This window comes from Podarcis pityusensis (genome assembly GCF_964106645.2).
Source record: "Podarcis pityusensis genome assembly, chromosome: 6".
In the NCBI taxonomy this organism is placed as follows: domain Eukaryota; kingdom Metazoa; phylum Chordata; class Lepidosauria; order Squamata; family Lacertidae; genus Podarcis; species Podarcis pityusensis.
The window spans coordinates 84,085,247-84,109,835 of NC_138030.1; the positions used below are offsets into that span (position 1 = coordinate 84,085,247).

Below are 24,589 nucleotides of genomic sequence, written 5' to 3' on the forward strand. Positions count from 1 at the left end.
TTTGGGCATGTAAGTGGTAAAAGGTAAAGGGACCCCTGACCATTAGGTCCAGTCGTGATCGACTCTGGGGTTGTGGCGCTCATCTTGCTTTATTGGCCGAGGGAGCCAGCGTACAGCTTCTGGGTCATGTTGCCAGCATGACTAAGCCGCTTCTGGCGAACCAGAGCAGCGCACAGAAACGCTGTTTACCTTCCCACCGGAGCGGTACCTATTTATCTACTTGCACTTTGACGTGCTTTCGAACTGCTAGGTTGGCAGGAGCTGGGACCGAGCAACAGGAGCTCACCCCGTTGTGGGGATTTGAACCGCCGACCTTCTGATCGGCAAGTCCTAGGCTCTGTGGTTTAACCCACAGCACGTCCCGCGTCCCATTCATGTAAGTGGTATACAAATGTAATAACAACAACAACAACACAACTCAGCCCAAACCTGAGCAACCTACATACATCCTTTCCCCTCTGAAACCTATTTATAAAAAAAAAGTTTGAAAATTTGGATTTGGAAGAAAATAACACAAAGAACAATTTGTAAATTTGTTTCACTGAAATAGCAGATTTTGATTCCACCATATGAGTTTCTCTAGTTTAGAATACAGAACTTGCTTACGAAACAAACACAATTCCATTTGCAGCTACAGCAGCAAAGAAACTCAAATGCCTTTTTTTTTTTTTTACTGTTAGGACTGATTTCTATGTCCAGGAATTTAAAAAAAAGCACAGATGCTCACCAGTGTTTTGAGAAGGAAGAGGCAGGGAGGCTGTCTGACTAATTTAGAAACACGGATATTCCGGGCAAATCATTTTTTTTCCTACCTAGGGAAATTCTCACTCCCCGCCTCCTCAGTAACAGTTTGCTGGACACAATATAAAAGACAGGGCTCATGGCTCACAGTTAAGTATCAGCAAGTGAAAGCTGTAAGACGGGTCCTTGGCCAAAACCTAGAATACTGACCTCACCAAGGACACAGGCTCTACATCAAGGCAGCTACACCAGCATACTTCTGAGAATCAGGATTCTGCAGCCATTGTTGGTAAGTAAACAAGGCTCTATGTGCATGTTTATTTTTATTGCATATTAATAAACAGATAGTAAGCCATGTATGTATTGTACCATTGCTGGAAAATGCATAAGGTGCCGAACTCAAAATGATGATTCTTGCCCATAACGAAACAATACCACTTGGAAAAGAATTCCATGTGTGTGATTTGTCCATTTCTTCTAAGAACCTAGATTCAGGTAGGTAGCCATGTTGGTCTGACGCAGTCGGAAAAATAAAAATAAAAAATTGTCCAGTAGCACCTTATAGACCAACTAAGTTTGTTCTGGTATAAGCATGCACACAAAAGCTTATACCAGAACAAACTTAGTTGGTCTATAAAGTGCTACTGGACAATTTTTTTTTTTCTAAGAACTTGTTACTGTGTTCATGCGTGCCTATTTCCAATACCCATTCTGTAATAGTTGGGATTGCCCATTTTTCCAGTATTGAGCATGTACTATCCTAACTGCTAAGAAGAGATTAACTGTCAAGTGTTCACCTTCAATTTTAGGTACATTCATTATGTTATTTGCGGTGTAATCCTCCTATGCCCATCTCTTCGGGCCTTAGCCAGATTTCCTCTTGTCCTGCTGCTCTCAGGATTTTCATCTATTCAATTTAAAGCTAAAAAGCAGGTTTTCCCCTGGGAAAGGAGTGGGGCAAGGGGAAAACCACTCAGGCCTGTGTTTTCTAGGCACGGGTCAAGATGAAGTGTGGGCGAACCCTCAGTCAGAAGTAAATCCTATTTAATTCAATTACTACCAAGTAATTATGGATACATAGGATTGTAGTCTCAGAAAAGTACAAACCTCACAGCCTAAAACCATGTCCCAGTGTTCAACCTCAATATATTTTTCCTCTGCTTTAAAACCCATTCCTTACCATAAATGTGCTGCGCTTCCTTTTTTCTTTATACAGCAAATTCTGCAAAGTCAACCCAAGGGAGGGAGAAAAAAAGGTTTATAGTCAGTTCCTGCCATAATGAACGCCCTTTGGTTCCTGTCTGCTCTCACCTATGGTAAGTAATGTCTTTCAGAATGGGAAATCCTCTAGAAAAGGGACGGGTGGAGTTCAGCTTTCTGGGAACTCCTTTGGTTTTTAGTACAGCCCCAAACGGAATTGTTTGCAGCCTACAATTATTGGATGAATTACTCAGCTCACTCTTATTTGGCTGCCTTATTTGCCCAGACAGGCGCATTATGTGGCCCATGAGAGCAGCAAAATAACCCAGGCCAAATCTTTATTGACAGCAGCAGGCAGGGCAAGGGTTGGCATGGCATTGGGTCCCAGGATCAGTTCATCCTTCCACCATGTTGATGGGATGGATCTGCCAGGTTTGGACCGCTCCAAACCTGTCCTGTGGGAGTCAGCCTGTGTTGAACCTTGTTGTGGTGTAAGCCAAGCAAGCAAGGTATCAATAGGTGACCAGGCGGCAGATTCCAACCAGGCAGAAATCCAACCCAAGCTTGGGTTTGCCATGGTCAATCCTCCCCTTAGCCCTACCCCCTACTATGTTGATCCTGCCCAGTGCCATTTCCGCCTTCATATAAACAACGGTCTTCTGCCTAACGAAGGCCACAATTTCACTGAAGGAAAGGTGAAAAAAAAAACAACCAAGTGCCAATCAGATTACAGAGAAAAATTCCTTTCTGGCCCTGTCAACTAGTGACCCAAAATTGCTCAGTGAAGGCTCTAACCCTTGCCCAGTTTTTTGCTTCAGTCTACGGGCCACAGCACCACCAAGCAAAGGCATCCTAGGCGCATAGGGTGAGGAACGGGGCTTAGATGGGAAAAGTCATTTTGCTGTTGCTTGGGTTAGAAAGCTTGCCAATTTAATGAACCAGAGAGCTATTTCCATTTACCTTTTCCCCAGTCCTGCTCTAGAATAATTCAGGAAACTAGAGCACGGGAAGTCAAACAAAATAGTTTAATTTGGTACTGAAAAATTGGCTTTTTTAATTGTATTGTAATTTGGTATTGTATTAATGTGACTTTTATTGGATTTTTATAAATGGAAATTAATAAAAATTATTATACTGGGGGGGGGGATAATTCAGAAATCGACATTCCTTGTTTGATTTTTCTTTCCTCTGTAAGCGGCAGCCCTATTCTGCAGACATTTTTAAAAAGTATACTGAAAAGTCAGAAATGGACAGAAGTCATATTTTGATTAAAAAATGAATACAGAGTGTAGCCTCTCCTTCTTGACTTCTCTGACCAGTTGTCCAAAGTCATGTTATTTCTTCTCTTTGTCTTCCATCTAGCCTAGAGAGTTCAGGAGACCTTTCCTCCTTGACTGCTCACTGGTTTTCTTGGCACTTTTAGGCCAGTCTCCAATCTCATTTGCTTTCCTCCACCACCCATCTTCATAGCTATGAATTTCCCCTTGTTCACAAGTAGGCACTTTACTCCCAAAGGGCCTCAAGCTTCTATTTCTGCGTCTCAGGTCCATCATTGGGAATGACATGGTTGTTCACCACTTTTAGAGCAGGATGCTGCTCCTTCCACCGTTTACCACTTGATTTGGCCGTCTGTCTATTTTGTCTTCTTACTCCAGCATAAACCTTGTTTCTGAACCCTCAAGGCCTGGAGAGGTCTTTGAGCAACATTTTCTAAATAAATAGACATACATAGCAACTTGATGATGTGTTCTTTTTTCCAGGACTTTTGTTGCTTAAGGAAAGCACCTGCTGGACATATCATTATTCACTTGAAACCATGAATTATACAGAAGCTGAGAAATGGTGTAAAACCCACTTTACCCACCTGGTTGCGATTCAAAATAAGGAGGAAAATGAGTACTTAAACAAAGAGATCCCTTATAATGGATCGTACTACTGGATTGGGATCAGAAAAATTGGCAATGTGTGGAGGTGGGTGGGAACGAACAAGGCATTGACTGAAGAAGCTAAAAACTGGGCAAAAGGTGAACCAAACAACAAAGGGAAAAACCAGGACTGCGTGGAAATCTACATCAACCGAATACAAGATGCAGGAAAGTGGAATGATGAACGTTGCAGCAATAAGAAAAGGGCTTTGTGCTATACAGGTATGGGATGGGATCCTTCTGACTAATATATTTGCCTCTAAAACAGCTAGAAACTTGTTTGGCAGATCCTACTGGCTTCTGTGCAAGAGAGCATCTTCTTGTATTGTGTGGCATGCAGACTGCTGAATGTTCAGGGATCGTCCACACTTTTTAAAATTTACTTCATTTGTTCCATGCCCTTATTGCATGGGTCTGAGTGGTTTCCTGCTTGTCCCATTCTTCCTAGGCACAGGTCCAAGAGGTTTTCCGTTTGCATCACTGCTTTCCCCAGGAAAACCCACTTTACCGCTGAATTGGAATAAACGTCAGTCCCTGGGAAACCCAGCTGATATTTGCTCTGATTCAACGATAAAGAGGGAAGAACCCTAAATAGTCGCAGGCTTGCACCACAGTTCCACTGTTCTCTATTCAGTCTATTCACTCTTCAATATCAGCACTATAATAATACTACCTGCCTATGGGGTGTAAATGTAATATGGGTTAGGGACAGAGTGTCAGTAAACGCCTTTTGATCATCAGCGGAGTCTTTCAGTTTGTTTGTTTATCAATAAACTAATAAACCGATAAAGTAATAAAAAATAATAGTATGTTTCTTGCTCAAACTGTTGCTGGTGTCTGTAAGCCTGAGATGACTTCAAGAGGGCCAGTTAGTTAAGCTGTCCATTTTACTCATTTGCACAAAGTTTGCAAGGGGGTTGTGCAAAGTCAGCTGTTCCTTGTTCTGATTTGTTCACAAGGAGGTCTTAACTAAGGTTACCAGATTTCCTTGTTTCCCAGGGACAGTCCCTGGATTTTCAAATCAGTCCCCATACAAAATCCATTGAAGTTGAAAAGTGTTCCCGGATTCATTGAAAAAAATCTGGTAACCGTAGTCTTAACAGCTGTTAATCCCACACAGCTGTTAATCCCCTTATCGCAAAAAGTATGATGTTTATTTTTATCGGGTGGTGGGAGCAGGTTTGCTGCACAAGAGCATATACATCCACCTCAATTTTGGATATAGCCGTCTGATTTTGCTGGTGTGTGATTGAATCCCATTTGCAAAACAGCAACAGTGTGGAAGTGGCCTAAGCTGGGAAAATAAGCACAGGACAACTGTGCCGATGACACCTTGTGATAGCCAAGTGATATGCAGTGGTGCAGTGCTCTATAGTGAAACCATATCAAAGACTGGTGAAAATAAAACTTTTGCATAAAAGGAAGAGAATGGAGAACCCTCCAGTAACTCCAAATTGTGGATTTCTCTGTTCTTTGCTGCCTTGTGGAACATGTTCCCCCTTGGACCCACAGAGCAGAAAAAGATGGGCAGCACCCAAAGGGCATGAGGCCAAGAAAGAGGATGTGAAGCCTGAAGATGTGGCCTACATATGATGCGATATTAAACTCAAAGGGGTTTAATGCATCAATGTCTTCAGGGCCAAGAGCCTGTTCCACTCAATTGTTGTAATAGCTCATTTAAAGCATGTTACATATGATGGGGTGATTTATAGCCTGTTAATTGTCTTGCAGCCTCCTGTAATCTGCATTCCTGCAGCGGCCATGGCAAATGTGTGGAGACCATTAATAATTACACCTGCCAGTGTGATACAGGATTCTACGGGCGCAATTGTGAACATGGTAGGATTAATCGTATAGTTCTTTTTCAAACCGGGCAATTCATCTCTAACCCTGTAGCTTTAATGCACGTTGCTTGAAACAACGGCCTTGCCTAACTCCTTGCTTGTTGTGTTCCTTCTCTATAGTAATTACCTGTGACACACTGAAAAACCCAGATCATGGTACCTTAGAATGCAGCCACCCAGTGAAGGATTTTAGCTACAACTCGTCTTGTCATGTTCAATGCACCGAAGGCTACAAATCCACTGGACTGGAACCCGTATTGTGCACCGATTCTGGAAACTGGTCTGCACCCACCCCTTTGTGTAAAGGTCAGTGAACTGAGCGAGTCCTAAATGAATGAAAACTAATGCAGAACCTCTTAGCTTAACCCTAGAAGTGATGAAGGAAGTGAGTCTTCATTAGCCATACAGCATCAAAATCTTTGCTAAGTTGGCAAAGGACATTGTTTTGTGCTAGATTCTGTGGGAGTTGTGACAATACAGTCATACCTTGGATCCCAAACACCTTGGTACTCAGACGTTTTGGCCCCCAAACACCGCAAAACCCGGAAGTGAGTGTTCCAGTTTGCGAACTTTCTTTGGAACCCGAATGTCCGACAAGGCTTCCACAGCTTCTGATTGGCTGCAGGAGCTTCCTGCAGCCAATCAGAAGCTGTGCTTTGGTTTCTGAACATTTTGGAAGTCGAACGGACTTCTGGAACGGATTCTGTTCGACTTCCAAGGTACAACCCAATAGGATAGCCCAAACCACCTTCAAATCCCAAGTTCTCTTTCTCTGGGGGGTGTTCCCTGAGACAGCCAAAATGGCACCACACATACTTAAGAGGTGAGGAATCAGGCAGGCTTGGGAGAGCCCTAAGGTTTGCAGCAGTACAAACAAAAGAAAACAACCCACATTTAAAAAAATTAAGGGAATACACTTCCCCAAAACCGGCCCAGAGTATGTTCAAAAGCCACAGAACAATGACTTGGTGTAGGAAGGGAAGAAATGCAAGCAGTGAAGATGGAATGGAGTATCTGAAAACTGTGTGGGTGGGTGTGTTTTTGTAATGGAGCAACCTAGAAAAGTGCTTGGCCAGCTGGAACCCTGAACAGGAGCACTCCACACGGCAACAATTTGTTTCAGGTCCCACTTTTAAATTTGTAATAGTCATCAAACTGGAAAAAATTGTCACGTCTTTAGTAGTTAGGTGAGGAATCCATGTTCGGCTTCAGGTACCGTGTATCTTATGGATTGGAGAACAAAGACAAACCTAAAGCATTTTGATTGCATTTCTAGTTGCGGAATGCCATGCGCTCCAGACACCTGCTCACGGGTTCCTCAACTGCTCCCACCCCTCTGGGAATTTTGCCTGGAATTCGTCATGTGAGTTTGGCTGTAAAGATGGCTTCGCCTTGAGTGGCTCCAGCAGGCTGCAGTGTCAGGCATCTGGAGAGTGGGACGGACAACAGCCAGCCTGTGAAGGTACTAGTTTTGTTCCATTGCCTTGCTTACCTTCACAGAGCTCATTATATTTCTCTGTGCGCACACCCTGCCCCCCCAACACTCTCCTGTTATGTATCTGGATTAACCAAGGTCACGATCTGTGTCTGTTTCAGCGGTGAAATGTGAAGCGGTACCTTCGCCTGAAAATGGCTCTGTGAGTTGCTCCCATGTGGACGCAGAACTGACCTACAACTCAACCTGTGATTTTTTGTGTGAGAAGGGCTACGCCTTAAGAGGATCGCCTCAAATTCAGTGTTCATCCGAGGGACGCTGGTCACAGCCAATCCCTGCATGTGAAGGTAGGATTTCCTATCCACGGGAAAGAAAATGTTCTGGAAAATCTGCAGTTATGATTTTTATTCCATTGGTTTAAATTGAGCTGAATCCCACTCATCTCTCTAATTTGTTAATCTGTTAAAATGGTTTGTAATGAAAGCTTTCAACACATCTCTGGAAATACCGTATTTTTTGCTCTATAAGACGTACCAGACCATAAGACGCACCTAGTTTTTGGAGGAGGAAAACAAGAAAAAATATTCTGAATCTCAGAAGCCAGAACAACAAGAGGGATCGCTGCGCAGCGAAAGCAGCGATCCCTTGTGCTGTTCTGGCTTCTGGGATAGCTGCGCAGCCTGCATTCACTCTATAAGACGCACACACATTTCCCCTTACTTTTTAGGAGGGAAAAAGTGAGTCTTATAGAGCAAAAAATACGGTAGTTGTTTTGAAAGAGCTGGAAACAGGCTGGCTGGCCTGCTTCTGTTCCTACTAACTGATTCTGGCCCCTGGTGTTTTCAAAAACCAAATCAGAAAAAGAAAGAAAGCATTGTGAACCACTGTTCCTTTACGCTTCTTTCAAATAGCAGTCATGGGAGGGGCAATCCAGATCAGAACCACAAGGTGAGGCTTTTTTACCATTTTGCCAATGGGTAAAGGAGCCTTCCTCCCCAAAGCTGCTATTTGTCCCAGGTCAGAAGTCCCACTTACACATCTAAAGGCTTATCAAGACTTTCTACTGCTACATTTTAGCTCTAACTATTATAAAAACAGGTATTGCCTTTCACGTGGCAAGATATATTCAAGCATGGAAGTGTTAATGTGTAGTTCAGCCCAAAGAAACATGGGAATACAGTGGTACCTCAGGTTAAGTACTTAATTCGTTCCGGAGGTCCGTTCTTAACCTGAAACTGTTCTTAACCTGAAGCACCACTTTAGCTAATGGGGCCTCCTGCTGCTGCCGCGCCGCCGGAGCCCGATTTCTGTTCTTATCCTGAAGCAAAGTTCTTAACCTGAAGCACTATTTCTGGGTTAGCGGAGTGTGTAACCTGAAGCGTATGTAACCCAAGGTACCACTGTATGTTTTCCCATAGCATGCAGGCCCTTCACACTCCCTGCCCATAGGAGTGACGACTGACCTTTCATTAATGCAACTTTACAATTATGAGCTCCCCACCCCAACTGAATTTCAGAGTGAGGGAATCTTGCTGCTCTCTAGCATCTTGCCTCTAACAGTAGAGTCTAACACTTTGAAACCTTCAAGCCTCCCAGTCCATTCACCTGCAGCTCCCTTTCCCATCCACAAAAGCCTAAGCCCATCTTGTCGCCAGGTATATTTTTTCTTGTTACCCCCAAGACAGAACTAATGCAGATGAATATGTCATTTAACAGCTGTGGAGTGTAGTGAACTGAAACCTCCAGTTCATGGCTTCTTGAACTGCTCTCACGCTTCTGGGAATTTTTCCTGGAATTCAACCTGCAAGTTTGCCTGTTCAGAAGGGTTTGTTCTGAGAGGGTCCAGTGAGCTCCAGTGTGGTGCCTATGGAGAATGGGATGGACAAAAACCAGAGTGTGAAGGTACTATCTCATTTGGGCCGTTGCCTTTGTCTGCCTTACAGGATTATTTTTTTCTTATTTCCGGTGTCCCAGTGACATGCAAACTAACCGTAAGTTTCAACTGTCTCTTACAGCAGTGAAATGCGAGGTGGTCCATCAGCCCGAAAGGGGCTTTGTGAAGTGCTCCCACCTGGATACAGATCCAAGCTACAATTCAGTCTGCCAATTTAGTTGTGAGGAGGGCTACACCTTGAGAGGATCATCCAAAATTCAATGCACATCCAAGGGACGCTGGTCAGAGCCAATTCCTGTTTGTGAAGGTGAGACTTAAGCCCATCTCGACACATTTCCAAATCAGTTTGCAGATACTTTGAAATAAAAAGCCCTCAGGAAAATTCATCAGCATTGTAGTATGCATTTCTCCTAACATACCATTTTTGTGTACAATTTTGCACAATATATTCAAGAACTACCGTATTTTTTGCACCATAACACTCACTTTTTTCCTCCTAGAAAATAAGGGGAAATGTCTGTGCGTGTTATGGAGGGAATGCCTACGGGTGGCGGGGGGGATCTGCTGCAGTCGTGAGCAGAGGATTCATGGTTCCCCTTCCTTCCCTCCTCCATGGCTCGCTTTGAAACAGCAAAGTGGGAGAAGAGCCACTGAGTGGGGAGGAGAGAGGGACAGAGAGCCTGCTTCTTTAAAGGAGCAAAGCGGGAGAGGAGAGGAGCCGCTTACACGAGTGTAAGCAGCTCCTGTCCGGTTGGTTCCTTTAAAGCAAGCAGGCTCTCTGTCCCTCTCTCCTCCCCACTCAGCTCGCTACATAGCAGCAAAGTTTTTCAGCTCGCTAAGCTGGGGATGAGCGGGGAGGAGGGAGAAAAGCAGAGCCTGCTTGCTTTAAAGGAGCAAAGTGGGAGAGGAGAGGAGCCTTCTCCCCTTATACCCCTCTTCTGCATTATTAGCAGCATCCTTCTCCACCCACCCCACGCGTACTCCTTCTCCCCTTAAACCCCTCTTCTGCATTATTAGCAGCATCCTTCTCCACACACCCCACGCATGCTCCTTGTCCCTTGAGTGCTTTTCCTTCCCTCCCCACTTAAAACGTGGTTACAAAGATTGGATTTTTGCATTGGGCTACTCCAAACTCACTGTCAGATCACATGTCTGTGGCCACAGCATGAACCACAAAAATCATACATCCACTGTTTCGTTTAGAATATTTTTTTTCTTGTTTTCCTCCTCTAAAAACTAGGTGCGTGTTATGGTCGGGTGCGTGTTATAGAGCGAAAAATACGGTAATATATGCAAGAGCCAATAAATGCATAGATATTTTCACTAATAAATGTTTTTATCAATATTTTTTTGATAGGAGACTTGAATCACAAAATATAGAGGAGGGGAAATTTTGAAGGATAGCTTTGTTTCAGTTTGTGTCTTGTTTTGGGAAATGCAAATGATGTAGGATTGCATTTAAATCAGAACCAAACCAAATTTCTCCCCTGTCTGTAGTAGAGTTGTATCTCAGGCCTATTATTTATTTTGCTATATTGATAGTCTGCTCTTTAATTATATTCCAAGTGGCTAGTTCATACAAGTAGCAAGATGAGCAGGCGATCCTGTTTCTAGACTACACTACTTTAGTTTGCTGTTACATGAAAAATAGATCAATGTTCACAGAAACTTGCAGTTTACTAAACTTGAGTGGAATCTGCACACATACAAAAAATGCTGTGAAAATGCTTTTTATAAAAACATTTTGGAAAATGTATTGAATTTGCCATAGCTCTCTGTCACCGTCTAGTGACACATTTGTATATTGCACTTTAAAACTCAAAACGTTTTCGCAGCTGTATAGCTGAGTCCTTAGGTTAATATCTGCATCATTGTATTTCAGCAATACAGTGTGAAATACTGACGCCCCCTGAGAACGGCTTCTTGAATTGTTCGGACCCTGAGAGACATTTTGTCTACGGCACAATTTGCGAGGTCAGCTGTGCAGAGGGATGGGTGCTGAATGGTCCCCACAGACTCCATTGCCTGGCTGCAGGAAACTGGACGTCAAGTCTTCCCACATGTGGAGGTATCCACTCATCTCATTGCTATCCTTTCTTGTAGTGCCAGCAGTGTAGAAGAGACCTTTGAGTGATCTTGAAAATCAGGGTGGGAAAAGGAAGCATTTTTAGAAACACATAATGGAGGGTCTAGGGACGCGGGTGGCGCTGTGGGTTAAACCACAGAGCCTAGGACTTGCCGATCACAAGGTCGGCGGTTCGAATCCCCGCGACGGGGTGAGCTCCCGTTGCTCGGTCCCTGCTCCTGCCAACCTAGCAGTTCGAAAGCACGTCAAAGTGCAAGTAGATAAATAAGTACCGCTCCGGCGGGAAGGTAAACGGCGTTTCTGTGCGCTGCTCTGGTTCGCCAGAAGCAGCTTAGTCATGCTGGCCACATGACCCGGAAACTGTACGCCGGCTCCCTCGGCCAATAAAGCGAGATGAGTGCCGCAACCCCAGAGTCGGCCACGACTGGACCTAATAGTCAGCGGTCCCTTTACCTTTACCTTTTAATGGAGGGTCTCTTCTGATGCAGCTCTCTGAAGATGGTTGGATAGGGGAAACGCTTATATGAATTATGGGAGATAAGGAACCAGTCGTAAACAGGAGTTTATCCACGAGGGGGAATCCTGGTAGCATGGTCCCAGGCAAAGCGCTGCTATGAACTAAGGAGAGATTACAGAGGAACAGAAGTGCTGATTTGAAGCTTCCTGTGCTATAAGCTCTGACAGCTATAAAGTATTACAAGAATAGTGATTTACTACTGATTTCATTCTCCTTTTTCCAACTTCAGCTCCTTCAGCATCTTCAAGAAACGTGACAATTGCAGCCACAGTCACTTCGGCCTCGTTGTTTTCAATAGGATCGTTCCTTATTTGGCTCATGAAGCGTTTTCGGAGGAAAGGTGAGATATTTCCCTCATCTGTTTGTTACCAGGCTACACCTAGGACTCGGGTACACAGTTTTAAATGCGTAGCAAAGTGCAATATACAAAATGTGACACCAGATGGCGACAGTGAGCTATGGCAAATTCAATATCGTTTTCAAAACGATTTTTTTTTAAAGCACTTTCACAGGGTTTTTTTATGTGTGTGTAGATAATACCCTAGTTGCACTCAAAGGGTTGAGGCAGAAATACGGAGTATCATAGAATCACAAAACTGTAAAGTTGGAAAAGACCCTGAAGGTCATCTAGTTCAACCCCCCCCCCATGCAAGAATCTCAGCTAAAGGCATTAACACTTACCTGAACCAGAGGTTGCCAATGCACTTGCTGGTCTCTCCTATGACACCCATGAAAGGTCTCAGTTAATATTTCCTCAATAATCCACACTGCACAAGAGGCAGGTTGCTCTTTCTGCTCAGTACTTGTTTGCACTCACACAGAGCCTAGGGCTTGCCGATCAGAAGGTCGGCGGTTCGAATCCCCAAGGCGAGGTGAGCTCCCGTTGCTCAGTCCCAGCTCCTGCCAACCTAGCAGTTCGAAAGCACATCAAAGTGCAAGTAGATAAATAGGTACCGCTCCAGCGGGAAGGTAAACGGTGTTTCTGTGTGCTGCTCTGGTTCGCCAGAAGCGGCTTAGTCATGCTGGCCACATCACCCGGAAGCTGTACGCCGGCTCCCTCGGCCAATAAAGCAAGATGAGCGCCGCAACCCCAGAGTCGGTCACGGCTGGACCTAATGGTCAGGGGTCCCTTTACCTTTAGGCATCCTTGTATTAAACACTCTTCCTTAAACTTGCCCACATTTCATGGGATGCCAGGAGTGGATACCCTCCGTTCTATTCTGAACAGAGGAGAGGTGCAAAAAGTGTGATGTAAGCAATGTGATGGCCGATGTAGGGACCAGCTTTCCCCATTGATGGGGGTGGGGCCTGGGGGTGGGGCAGGCCTGCATAATATTGACGTCCTCTCCGTTTCTGTGACTGGTGCCTTACAGCACTTTCTCAGAATTCCACATGTGTTCACTGACCCAAAAAGTCTGGCAACCCCCGATTCACACAGAATTCCACATATAGCCCTAGTGTGTAAAAGAGTGCAAGAGGCCAGGTCGAATGTGTCCATCTTAGTACAGCTAAGAAAGTGGAATATTAGCAAAATAACGTGGAGGCAGCTCCTGGGAATGTGGAAACGTTTCCCTAGGTACTTGTGCACAGAATTGCAGCCTTGGTGTCCAAATACTAATACTTCCTCTTCTTCTTTTGCAGCGAAGAAATTTTCTCCTGCCAGGTACGTTGCGTTTCAAAACTTATGTGGAAAATTCAAAGTCATATTTTCTTGACATAGCACTGTTTTATGGCAGAGTGATTTATTAATACATGCATTTTTAATTTCTGTTTTGCAGCAGTTGCTACAGCGTGAATTCTGAAGCTACTTTTGGTCACCTGATTTAATTCACTCAGGTAAGCCATGAGAAAGTTCATTTGGAAAAGACATATAAAGCTGAGAGTAGGGGCCTTTTTATTTTTTATTTTAAATTTTTTTAATTGATTTTTAAGTTTTTACAGATTGGTCACTAATTTAAGCAAATTAAATTAAATTATGACAAATAACTTTTTTCCAAATCTGACTTCTCACACACCTTCCTAGATGTGTCAACGGTTCTCCTTAGTGCTGCATCATATTCCCCAATTAATTCTAGTTTAACTTCAAACACTACAGATAACCTTACATTACAATATACTTGCGTTTTTGACTTAATTCCTTTTCAGACAACTATCCACCAATCAATTCCTGCACGTATATTAAATTAACATTTCCAGTTTCAACAAGTGAGGTCACTTATCAGATTGTCAATCCCTACTAAATCATTGATTAAACATAGAATAAAACTTCCTCTCCAGCCCTCTGTGTGTCTAGAAATATAGCAATCTTCTTATTGCTCAGCTCCTTTGTCCAACATCGGATGTAGTCTGTATTCGTTCTCTCTCTCTATCTTTTTAAGATAGGAACTCCAAGGTCGATCATCTCACACAGTATATTTTCCCACCAGTGACATCATAGCAACCAGCCCATGGTATCCAGGGATGCTAACCACATTTTCCTAGATAATCCAAGTTCTTGTTTCAGCCTCTTCCCCTGATCCGAGCCCCTTGGCCACAGATGTATATGTAATAAGAATTTGTGGTTGTGATCCTTATCCACACTTACTTGGGAGTAAGCGCCACTGAATTTCAGTGGGACGGAAAGGTGTAAATATGCATAGGATTGTATAGTGTACAAGGTTTTTCCTGAATGCACCTCTTTTAAATTGCAAACATTGTTATTTTTGTAGGATTTCAAGCTGTCTTCTCTGGAGTATGTGAGGAAGGAGAATGAAGAATGGCCATAAGTCAGGCATCAGAAGTTCTTGTGTTTTATCAATCAGAACAGCCTGAGCTAAACATTTGCTTTCTGCAAGAGAATATGGCAGTGCCAGTGTCCATCAGGCTTCTCAGAACATGGACAAAGATCAAACGTGGTGCCTCTGGCAGAGAGATCTGTCATCCTGGAACTGAAGAGAAGGTACCACAGTAACCTGAGAAAAATCTTCCTGCTACACCAAAGCCATCCGCCACCTACTGAGGAAGAGCACTGAATAGTCAGTGTGGAAGATATTTGAACAGCTAGTTCCCTTTCATTTCAATGAGTCTAGCAGGGAGAAATTTCTGGATAATTACCCACATTTCGTGGGATAAAATAATTCTTTGTATAATGCTTAGAGTTCAAATGCAGTAGTGGAAAAATTCACATTCCGATTCTTAACTTTTAAAGTTTTAAAATGCATATGTTGAAATCCTCACCCAGAATTTTGCATTTTGATTGCCATACAAAATAGTTGATCTATGCCAAAGTCCACATGTGAAAATGTGCTGTTTTGATTTTAGATTCTGCTTGGAGATGGGTTTTAGATTTGCACCTTTGAATAGGAAACATCTTGTTTCACATCCTAAAAGTGTTTTTTGAAACCCAGACTTCAAGTTCTTATAGTCACAAATATTTGCCGAAAAATAAATGTGGATGAGTTTCACCTCTTCCTCCTGGTGCGGAAGATATTATTTTGTTTTTAAAAAGGTAAAGGTACCGCTGCCCGTACGGGCCAGTCTTGCCAGACTCTAGGGTTGTGCGCTCATCTCACTCTATAGGCCGGGAGCCAGCGCTGTCCGCAGACACTTCCGGGTCACGTGGCCAGCGTGACAAGCTGCATCTGGCGAGCCAGCGTAGCACACGGAACGCCGTTTACCTTCCCGCTGGTAAGCGGTCCCTATTTATCTACTTGCACCCGGAGGTGCTTTCGAACTGCTAGGTTGGCAGGCGCTGGGACCGAACGACGGGAGCGTACCCCGCCGCGGGGATTCGAACCGCCGACCATGCGATCGGCAAGTCCTAGGCGCTGAGGTTTTACCCACAGCGCCACCCGCATCCCTTTATTTTGTTTTAAGTGAGCTCTATTTATTTATTTATATTTATTAAACTTATTAGTTGCTTGTAGCCTGAAGATCTTCAAGTGACTTATAGCAATATTTATATATATATTATCTAGCTAGCACTGAAATTAATTTTAGGATAGTAGCATCTGTTTAATTTCTTAAATGCTGACTTTGAAACATTTATCAAAGCTACCGTAACCTTAATTTAGTTATAGCAATGTAGATTTTTTTCCTTTTTGGCTGCTATGTTTTACAGAGCGTTTTAACTATCAGAGCCTCCTTTGTGAAAGCAAAAGTGTAATTAAATCCAAGGCGTTAGAAATTTTTCATCCCTATGGGATTTAGTACTGTAATTTCAATTATATTGATTATATTTATTGCTTGGGCATTTTCATTTCAGGACAAAAAAAAAGATTATCTATAGAAAAAAGTAGTAGAATTAATTATATTTACTAAAAATCCTCCTAATAAATAGCAAAGCTAAAAACTGTTGAAACAAATGGAAGCATATTTTCCTTCTTGTGGCTTATATCCACAGTCTTGGAATACCTCGATTTTACTTAATTTGTTCCAATTCAATATTGTTTAAATAGTTTATATTCTTGTATATCAGGCCAACAGCACAAAGGGTGCAGACGGTTACATCCATCCCCAGAAATTCTGTCACTTCTTAATTCTGAGTTTTCCTTTGAAGAGTTAAATTACATATTTTAAATTAGGGGGTTGGGGAGGGGGATGTTTTGATACTATCAAATACAGTTAAAAGGCACTGCTAATTCTGATAATGATGCCCATGTCCTGTCCTGGGCTTGCCTGATCTTATTTTCCTCTATAAACATTCCATTATATCCATTCATTCAGAATGAATATATCAGTTGCATCTAAGGAGTACTTTGAACTACCTTATAACTGCACCTGCACAAAGCTCTCTACTAGAAATGATACCCTGTTATATATGAAGTACAAAAATACAAAAATAGCAAAAGCTGTTCTGAGTACCTGAAATGTAGAGACTGAAAATTTAACACTTATTTGGTACATGTTCAGACAATTGGGGTATAATTTCAGTAGCATGTTGATGGGTAGCTTCCAGTAAGATCCTGGCAGTAACCCTAAGCATGTTTCCCTTAAAATCAATGACACAATGTACTGTATTTCCTAGTAAACACGGTTAAATCTAGCTTCCTGGGCATCCAAATCTTTTAAATCCTGATCTAAGTATAGACCATGAATGAGCGAGTGAGATTGTCTACCAAGCAATGTGTTTCAGATCAGGGTATTAGTGTTTACCCCTTCAAACAGTGGCGTGGGGTTTCCTTATATTTCAAATCCCCCCTAGAAGCACACAAATAGTTTAAATCTAAAACGTAATAAAATATGGTATGTATTTAATTTATTTAATGTATTTAATTTGGCCGTTGCCAGAAGTTTATTGTGCTTTTTTGTTTACGTGCATTTCCAATAAAACAGTTCTGAATTCAAAGCCTGTTGAAATTTTGCATTATTAAGTCTGAACTGCCTGAGTCTGAACGCACAACTTTCGGTGGCAGCGGCTGTCTGGATTATAATCTTGTTTTGCTCATCCGCCACAAGGACGCAGTTCACAGGAGGAGTGCTCTCCTCCCGCCACAGAGCTTCCATGGAATGAATTGTTCCCTTGACATATTACAAGTGAGAAAACACAGTGTCCGGCAGATGGTGCCATTTGCATAGGACTCCGTGTCTGACAGATGGAGAGGGTGCTTCAGTCACGGTAGAGATGAAAACCCCAAATTCTCTCTTTTTTTAAAAAAATATTTTTTATTGAATGATTTTATGTTACAAAACACATTACAACCATACAAAACACACATATGTACAGACACACACACACAAATGGAAATAATGAAAGTAAATATTTCCCCCCTTTTATCTTACAAAATATTTTCTTCAACTTTGACTTCCTGTCAAGTCCCTTCGCATATGTTTTATCTTACAATCGAATGCACACAAAACAATAAACCGTTCTATATAAATTTTCCAATACATTCTGAAAACACAATAAATCCTTAATTGTTATCCACCTCCTTTTACTTCCTTTGTCACTCGAATGCTAGCACGGAGTCAAAACTATTATTGTATTTTTGAACATAATCTTCTATAACCATCCCATTTCCCCACAAATTTTTGCTTTCAGTTTCCTCTGAGTTTGCTAGTCAGCTGAGCCATCTCCACCAATTCCTGTAATTTGATTTGCCAATCTCTTCTTCTCAAACAAGAGCAACGAGGGGCCAGGGCCATAGCCAGCCGCTGAACCCTCCCTAGGTGGGGCCTGCCCCATTTCCAGGAGGGTCTTGAAAGAAGCAGATTCCTTCTAGAAACCCTGTTGCTTCTGCATACATTTTAGCGTTTATGAATTGTTAGCCTCCGGAAATTATTTTAAAATATGTCTATGCCACTATAGTTCCATGCGAGTTTACAAGGATTGAAATAACACACGCAACCAAAACAACAACCGCTCAGCAATTGAAATAGAACAGGACATAGATGCCGAATAAGAATAATAATCTTTTATGTTCAGAAGCATTAACATACAGACTCCTTAAATAAGCCATAGTTTTCTCAAGCAATCCTACAGCCGCTTTAAAGCACCTCACCATGCTCACAGTCCTAGGAGTGAATTCCTTCCCTTTTTTTGGCTCAAGAGCTGCCTTCACTTTTTTTTTTGTTAAATAATAATAATAATAATAATAATTTATTACGGCCGTAGGCCCATACAGATAAAAACAAGACATAAATAACAGCCTGTGCACGTGGGAAAAAACAGCCGCTAAAACACTACTATAACAATAAAATAATATAAGATGGAATGGCATACTACGCCTTAATTAGCTTGTGGTGCTCCTTGGCAACGCTTTTGGGTAAGGACAGCGACCAGGAACCTAGCCACTTTCAGGGTCGTATGGGTATCCTTATCCTGCAAGATTTGGGCAAGGTGGAATTTTGGTGGGGTACCCTCTAGTTTCTGTATGATTGATCCCAACAAATTTGCCCGTGGCACCTTGAATAAGGGGCAAGTGAACATAATGTGCTGAAGCGACTCCGGCGTCTCCTTATCACATTCGCACATGGCGGAGGCTTGGCCCTTTGAGAATCTATGTCTCAGGACATTGGAGGGAAAAACGTTAAACCTCGCTTTGCTGAAGGCCAGCCTATGGGCAACAGTCGAAAGGGAGGAGAGGTATGATGGAACGCAGTAAGTTAAAGTGATACCAATGTTCTGGGGCGAACAAACACCTCCCCCCAGCGTATAATTTCGCTGTAAATCAATGTCATCCAGTCTTTGGCGGATCAGTCTTTGAGCAGTGATTTGGTCTAGTTTTAGGGAATCTAAGGGAGAGATTCCATAACTCAGGAGTTTGGCATGAATTCTACTAGTCCAAAGGCTGGAGAATTCATCTCGCCATAAGCATTGGACAAGGTAATGGTCTGGTAATCTATGCCACAATGATAACCAATAATTGAAGACTTGCTTCCACAGGCAAGTTTCTAAGGATGCGATCTTCAATTCTAGTCGCATGGCTGCGTTGCTTACGCACAGGGGGAGCATTAGGAGCTGACGTAGGAATTGGTTTTGCAGAGTCTCAAGAGGAGCAAGGTCTGTCATCACGGCCCAGAGCGGGGCAGCATAAGCAAGCACGGGAACCACTTTTGCCTTGAACACCTTTAGGGCCGAGGGAACATGCAAAGCTCCATCCGAAAAGAAAAATCGGAGGAGCGCATATGACAGAGTTTTGGCCTTGTTAAGTAGGTGTTGAATATGTGCTTTCCACCCCAAATTGTATTGAAAAATAACTCCTAGGTATTGAAATTTTAGGACTTGCTCTATTTTTGCTCCACCAAGCTTCCATTCGTATAATCTCCGACTTCTGGCGAAAATCAGAATCTTAGATTTAGCACGATTGATGGTTAATTGATTGAGTTGACAATACGTGGCAAAGATCTTCAGAGCTCTGGTTAGTCCAACACGTGTATAAGATAGAATTACCGCGTCGTCCGCATATAAAAGGAGTGGACAGCGGTAATCCGCTAGTCTAGGCGCATGTGTACTTGGAGATGAGTTGACTAGGGGTGCTCGCATGTCGCTGATGAATAGATTGAATAGGCAGGGAGCCAATATACATCCTTGGCGCACTCCCTTGTTTATTGGTATCGAATTTGTGAGGTCGCCCGCAGGAGTAAGTCTCACTCTGGCAAGGGTACCTTTGTGGAGCTGACTTATAAGCCATAAGAGTCTTCTATCGATGCCCTGTTTCGCAAGTTTCTCCCAAAGAATATTTCTAGGAACGCTGTCAAAGGCTGCCTTAAGATCTAAGAAGGCAGCACACAGGTAGCCCCGGGGAGGGGAGGAGTACTTCCGTGCCAGATGGTAAAGAACTATCGCATGATCAGTTGTAGAGCGTTTAATTCTGAACCCTGCTTGTTCGTGGCCAATCTGGTTTGTTAAATAATTTTTATTAATTTTCAATTCCAAAAATCTAATATGTGCGTATTATATTAACACCAGATAGCAATAACAATTCAAATACAAATCGATTACATTTGTTGTTGTTTAGTCGTGTCCGACTCTTCGTGACCCCATGGACCAGAGCACGCCAGGCACTCCTGTCTTCCACTGCCTCCCGCAGTTTGGTCAAACTCATGCTGGTAGCTTTGTCAACACTGTCCAACCATCTTGTCCTCTGTCGTCCCCTTCTCCTTGTGCCCTCCATCTTTCCCAACATCAGGGTCTTTTCCAGGGAGTCTTCTCTTCTCATGAGGTGGCCAAAGGATTGGAGTCTCAGCTTCAGGCTCTGTCCTTCCAGTGAGCACTCAAGGCTGATTTCCTTCAGAATGGATCGGTTTGATCTTCTTGCAGTCCATGGGACTCTCAAGAGTCTCCTCCAGCACCATAATTCAAAAGCATCAATTCTTCGGCAATCAGCCTTCTTTAGGGTCCAGCTCTCACTTCCATATATCACTACTGGGAAAACCATAGCTTTAACTATACGAACCTTTGTTGGCAAGGTGATGTCTCTGCTTTTTAAGATGCTGTCTAGGTTTGTCATTGCTTTTCTCCCAAGAAGCAGGTGTCTTTTAATTTTGTGGCTGCTCTCACCACCTGCAGTGACCATGGAGCCCAAGAAAGTAAAATCTCTCACTGCCTCCATTTCTTCCCCTTCTATTTGCCAGGAGGTGATGGGCCCAGTGGCCATGATCTTCGTTTTTTTGATGTTGAGCTTCAAACCATATTTTGCGCTCTCCTCTTTCACCCTCATTAAAAGGTTCTTTAATTCTCACTTTCTGCTATCAATGTTGTGTCATCTGCATATCTGAGGTTGTTGATATTTCTTCCAGCAATCTTAATTCTGGCTAGGGATTCATCCAGCCCAGCCTTTCAATTACATAGCCAACTATAAATTTTGTGTGGCTTCCCACGTGCTGTACTTCAAGGTCTTATTCACTTTTATTCTGCCTCCAGACTATTGCTTAAACCAAATACAATCCATTCTTGATAAAAACCCTTATACCACAGCTACAATAATTAACTTCAATTAGCATTAAAGCGTATAGTAATTTGCAAATTCGCAAGTGAAGTTCTCCTTTCTTCCTGTGTGAGGTTTTAATTTCCATCAATTGTTCCTTTAACTCTTTATCAAATATTATGTCCATGTTAGTTATTCCTGATCCCTTTGTGCCTTTTGGTTTTGTTGACTCGAAGTTACTCCGGAGAGAGCTCTCTCTTTGTTGTCAACTCTTCTGATTGCAGCTGAAAAATTCCACCTTCACTCTTGACTGTGCACCAGAGTCACACACAGGCCAGCAGCCCCTTCCTCAGTTGATCCACACACGTCAGGTATGAAGGGGTATCATTGTCGTCTCTGATCATCAAATGACTGACCTGATGGCCAGGGAGGGAAGTTCATATCAGAGCATTGCCAAAATTGGCAGGGTCTTAACAGGGAGTAGGGACGCAGGTGGCGCTGTGGGTTAAACCACAGATCCTAGGACTTGCCAATCAGAAGGTCGGCGGTTTGAATCCCCGCAACGGGGTGAGCTCCCTTTGCTCAGTCCCAGCTCCTGTCAACCTAGCAGTTCGAAAGGACGTCAAAGTGCAAGTAGATAAATAGGTACCACTCCGGCGGGAAGGTAAACGGCGTTTCCGTGCGCTGCTCTGGTTCACCAGAAGCAGCTTAGTCATGCTGGCCACATGACCCGGAAGCTGTACGCCGGCTCCCTTGGCCAATAAAGCGAGATGAGCGCCGCAACCCCAGAGTCGGTCACGACTGGACCTAATGGTCAGGGGTCCCTTTACCTTTATAACAGGGAGTAGGATGGGGGGGTGACTGGGTGGTTGGACCAGGCTCCCAAAGTAGGGATTCGCCACTCCTGAGGCAGAAGCAAGTCCCCCCCCCAAAAAAAATGGCTTAAGCATGGCAATATTGGTAAAGGTCTTGGAAAAAATGCACTTTGAACCACGGGGAGCCTTCTTTGACAGGATACCACCCACCGAACGGAAAGCCCCGTATTGTTTAAATGGAAGCTAAGGTAAAGGTAGAGGGACGCGGGTGGCGCTGTAGGTTAAACCACAGAGCCTAGGATTTGTGGATCAGAAGGTCAGTGGTTCGAATCCCCGCGATGGGGTGAGCTCCCGTTGCTCAGTTTCTGCTCCTGCCAATCTAGCAGTTTGAAAGCATGTCAAAGTGCAAGTAGATAAATAGGTACCGCTCTGGTGGGAAGGTAAACGGCGTTTCCGTGTGCTGCTCTCAGAAGCGGCTTAGTCATGCTGGCCACATGACTCGGAAGCTGTACGCTGGCTCCCTTGGCCAATAAAGCGAGATGAGCGCCCCGACCCCAGAGTCAGCCACGACTGGACCTAATGGTCAGGGGTCCCTTTACCTTTACCTTTAAGGTAAAGGTAAAGCTATCATGCCACAAATCAAAATGCCTGGCTGTTGTTTTTAAAACAGCAGCAGCGGTGGCAGCAAAAACAAGCAGAATTAGTGCTTCAGATGGGAAGGAATACCTTGCCTTTGTGAAACATCTGCAATTGAAACAGTGCAGGGGACTGTGGGCCTCGGGCAAGAGGTTCTGCGCTAGAAAGTTACTTAGCTGAAGGGCCGGCCCACCCATGAGGCAAAGTGAGGTGACTGCCTCAGGTGGGAGGATCCACGGAGCAGCAGATCACAATGCAGATCTGTACTGCCCGACCTGTTCCTGCTGTAGATCATTACTCACCCCTTCTTCCCCGGCAGGGAAGAGAGGTGGCCTTTTGTGGTTTGCCTCAGGTGCCCAAATGTCTTGGGCTGGACCTGCTTAGCTGATACTTAGCACTCCTTGAATTCCTGCCTATACAAAGCCAGAGGACTCCAAAAATCCTTTGTAAAAAGTTGCAGATTTTATTTATTTAATTTTATATCGAGGTTTGTTGTTTGTATTGTTGTCTTTTAATGTTATATCTTGCCTTTCCTTCCAAAGGAGCCCAAAGTGACAAACAAGAAGAAATAGAAAAGGCATAGGCAAACTCGGCCCTCCAGATGTTTTGGGACTACAATTCCCATCATCCCTGACCACTGGTCCTGTTAGCTAGGGATGATGGGAGTTGTAGTCCCAAAACATCTGGAGGGCCGAGTTTGCCTATGCCTGAGACAGAACAATAAAAACAGCTTTTAAAAAACAAAAATTCCTTGAAATAATTCTAATACAGATGGGGACAGGGGGAGATCTCATCTTAATCAGCTTGTCCCAAGAACACGATTAAACGCAGGCATGGAAAATAACACCTGGTTCTAAACAAAACGATTGTCTGCCTCTACGCCTCCTTAAAGGTCCACGAAATAAACCGCTTTGTAAGCACTGTGAAACCTCAACGTATTATTGGTGTGCTATTCCATCCTGATGGGGCTTTCTGCTTAAAATAGGGAGGCAGACAGGGAGCCAGGGCAGGGGGCAAGGATGGTCACAGCATGTCTAATGGGAGCACCATAACAAGGACTGACCTCTGGGTCAGAGATCTAAGTAGGTAATGCTTATGACTTAGTGATTATCAACTAAAGAGTAAGCAATAAATGGCCATTCCCCACCACCCCACCCTCAGGCAGGATGGAGCCCCCAGAGGATGATCAGATGGAACATGTTAATCCCCCCCCGGTTCCCTGAGGTGCCCTGTAGATTAGCCCTACATGCCCGATGAAAAATCCCCACTGAATCTGTTCTCAAGACTAAAGTCCCTCCAGAGCTTACAGTTCCTGTCTCTTCATCAATTTTACGAATTATTCGAATACCGAAAGCTCCGTGGACAATACGGAGGAGATAACAGGATGGATGGGAGTCCGTCCATTTTTGCGTTTGAAGGCAGAATCCGATCTTTCGGTGCATCAAAAGGATGCGAAGAGAGACTTCTGGAGACAGCAAAGAGCGATACCAAACATCGTTCAAAGCAAAAGGTAAATTGTTTTGCAGCAGCACAAATCATGGTTGCAATTTCATTTGCCCCACACACTCTGAAAACTGAGGTTTTGCTGTATATCGTAAAATGTTTGGCTAGGCGAGGAGAATCTTGCCGTTATATGCTTTACTAGTCCATTTTCCAACTCTGTATTTAATAGTTAAGAGAATTAAAACAGCGTGACTAAATGCCCAAGATTGTATGGTGGTGTAATAATCCACTGGAGCTATGAATGTCTAGACTGTCTGTAGCTTGCCCGATTAAAAGGTGGCAACCCTACATCAGCTACCCATCAGCTTTGTTCCCAGTGCTGCTACTTTTATGTCTCCACAGCTATAGAAACATCTGGCTGAGAAGAGGAAAAGAGCAAGACAGAAGCTTTATGCTGCACTGCTGAGAAAAATGACCTCACTGACATGTCTCTGTATATGAGATCGGCCATGCCATTTTAACAAACCTTGCATGCGCAGGTGCCAAGTTTTCTGATCATGTAATAATTTCACAAACATCTTAGTATAAGAGTAGTTATTTCCTGTAAATAGTTACAGCCGACCTTTCCTCTGTGTAGATACCAGGGCAGTGTACAATGCAAAAGAGGGGCTGGGCTCAGGCAGCTTTTTAACAGTTGTCTAGAAGA

At 43.5% G+C, this 24,589-nt stretch overlaps 1 protein-coding gene across 1 annotated transcript; it reads left to right on the forward strand.

Annotated features, from left to right (window-relative positions):
* Positions 1–319: 319 nt before the first annotated feature.
* Positions 320–16,968, forward strand: SELE (selectin E). The gene is made up of 14 exons (XM_081012188.1): positions 320–1,030; positions 1,958–2,057; positions 3,702–4,088; positions 5,598–5,705; positions 5,831–6,016; positions 6,987–7,172; positions 7,307–7,492; positions 8,862–9,047; positions 9,161–9,346; positions 10,922–11,107; positions 11,872–11,982; positions 13,284–13,305; positions 13,421–13,478; positions 14,351–16,968. The coding sequence occupies exons 2-13, from the start codon at positions 2,021–2,023 to the stop codon at positions 13,467–13,469; spliced, it is 1,830 nt and encodes a 609-aa protein (XP_080868314.1). The 5' UTR covers positions 320–1,030; positions 1,958–2,020; the 3' UTR covers positions 13,470–13,478; positions 14,351–16,968.
* The last annotated feature ends 7,621 nt before the right edge of the window (positions 16,969–24,589 follow it).

Bases quoted from the DNA above. Each gene is read 5' to 3' on its own strand.
- SELE (XM_081012188.1), top strand. From the start codon at position 2,021: ATGAACGCCCTTTGGTTCCTGTCTGCTCTCACCTATG. The intron at 9,347-10,921 runs GTGAGACTTAAG...ATTGTATTTCAG, and splicing joins GCCAATTCCTGTTTGTGAAG to CAATACAGTGTGAAATACTG. The intron at 11,983-13,283 runs GTGAGATATTTC...CTTCTTTTGCAG, and splicing joins GAAGCGTTTTCGGAGGAAAG to CGAAGAAATTTTCTCCTGCC.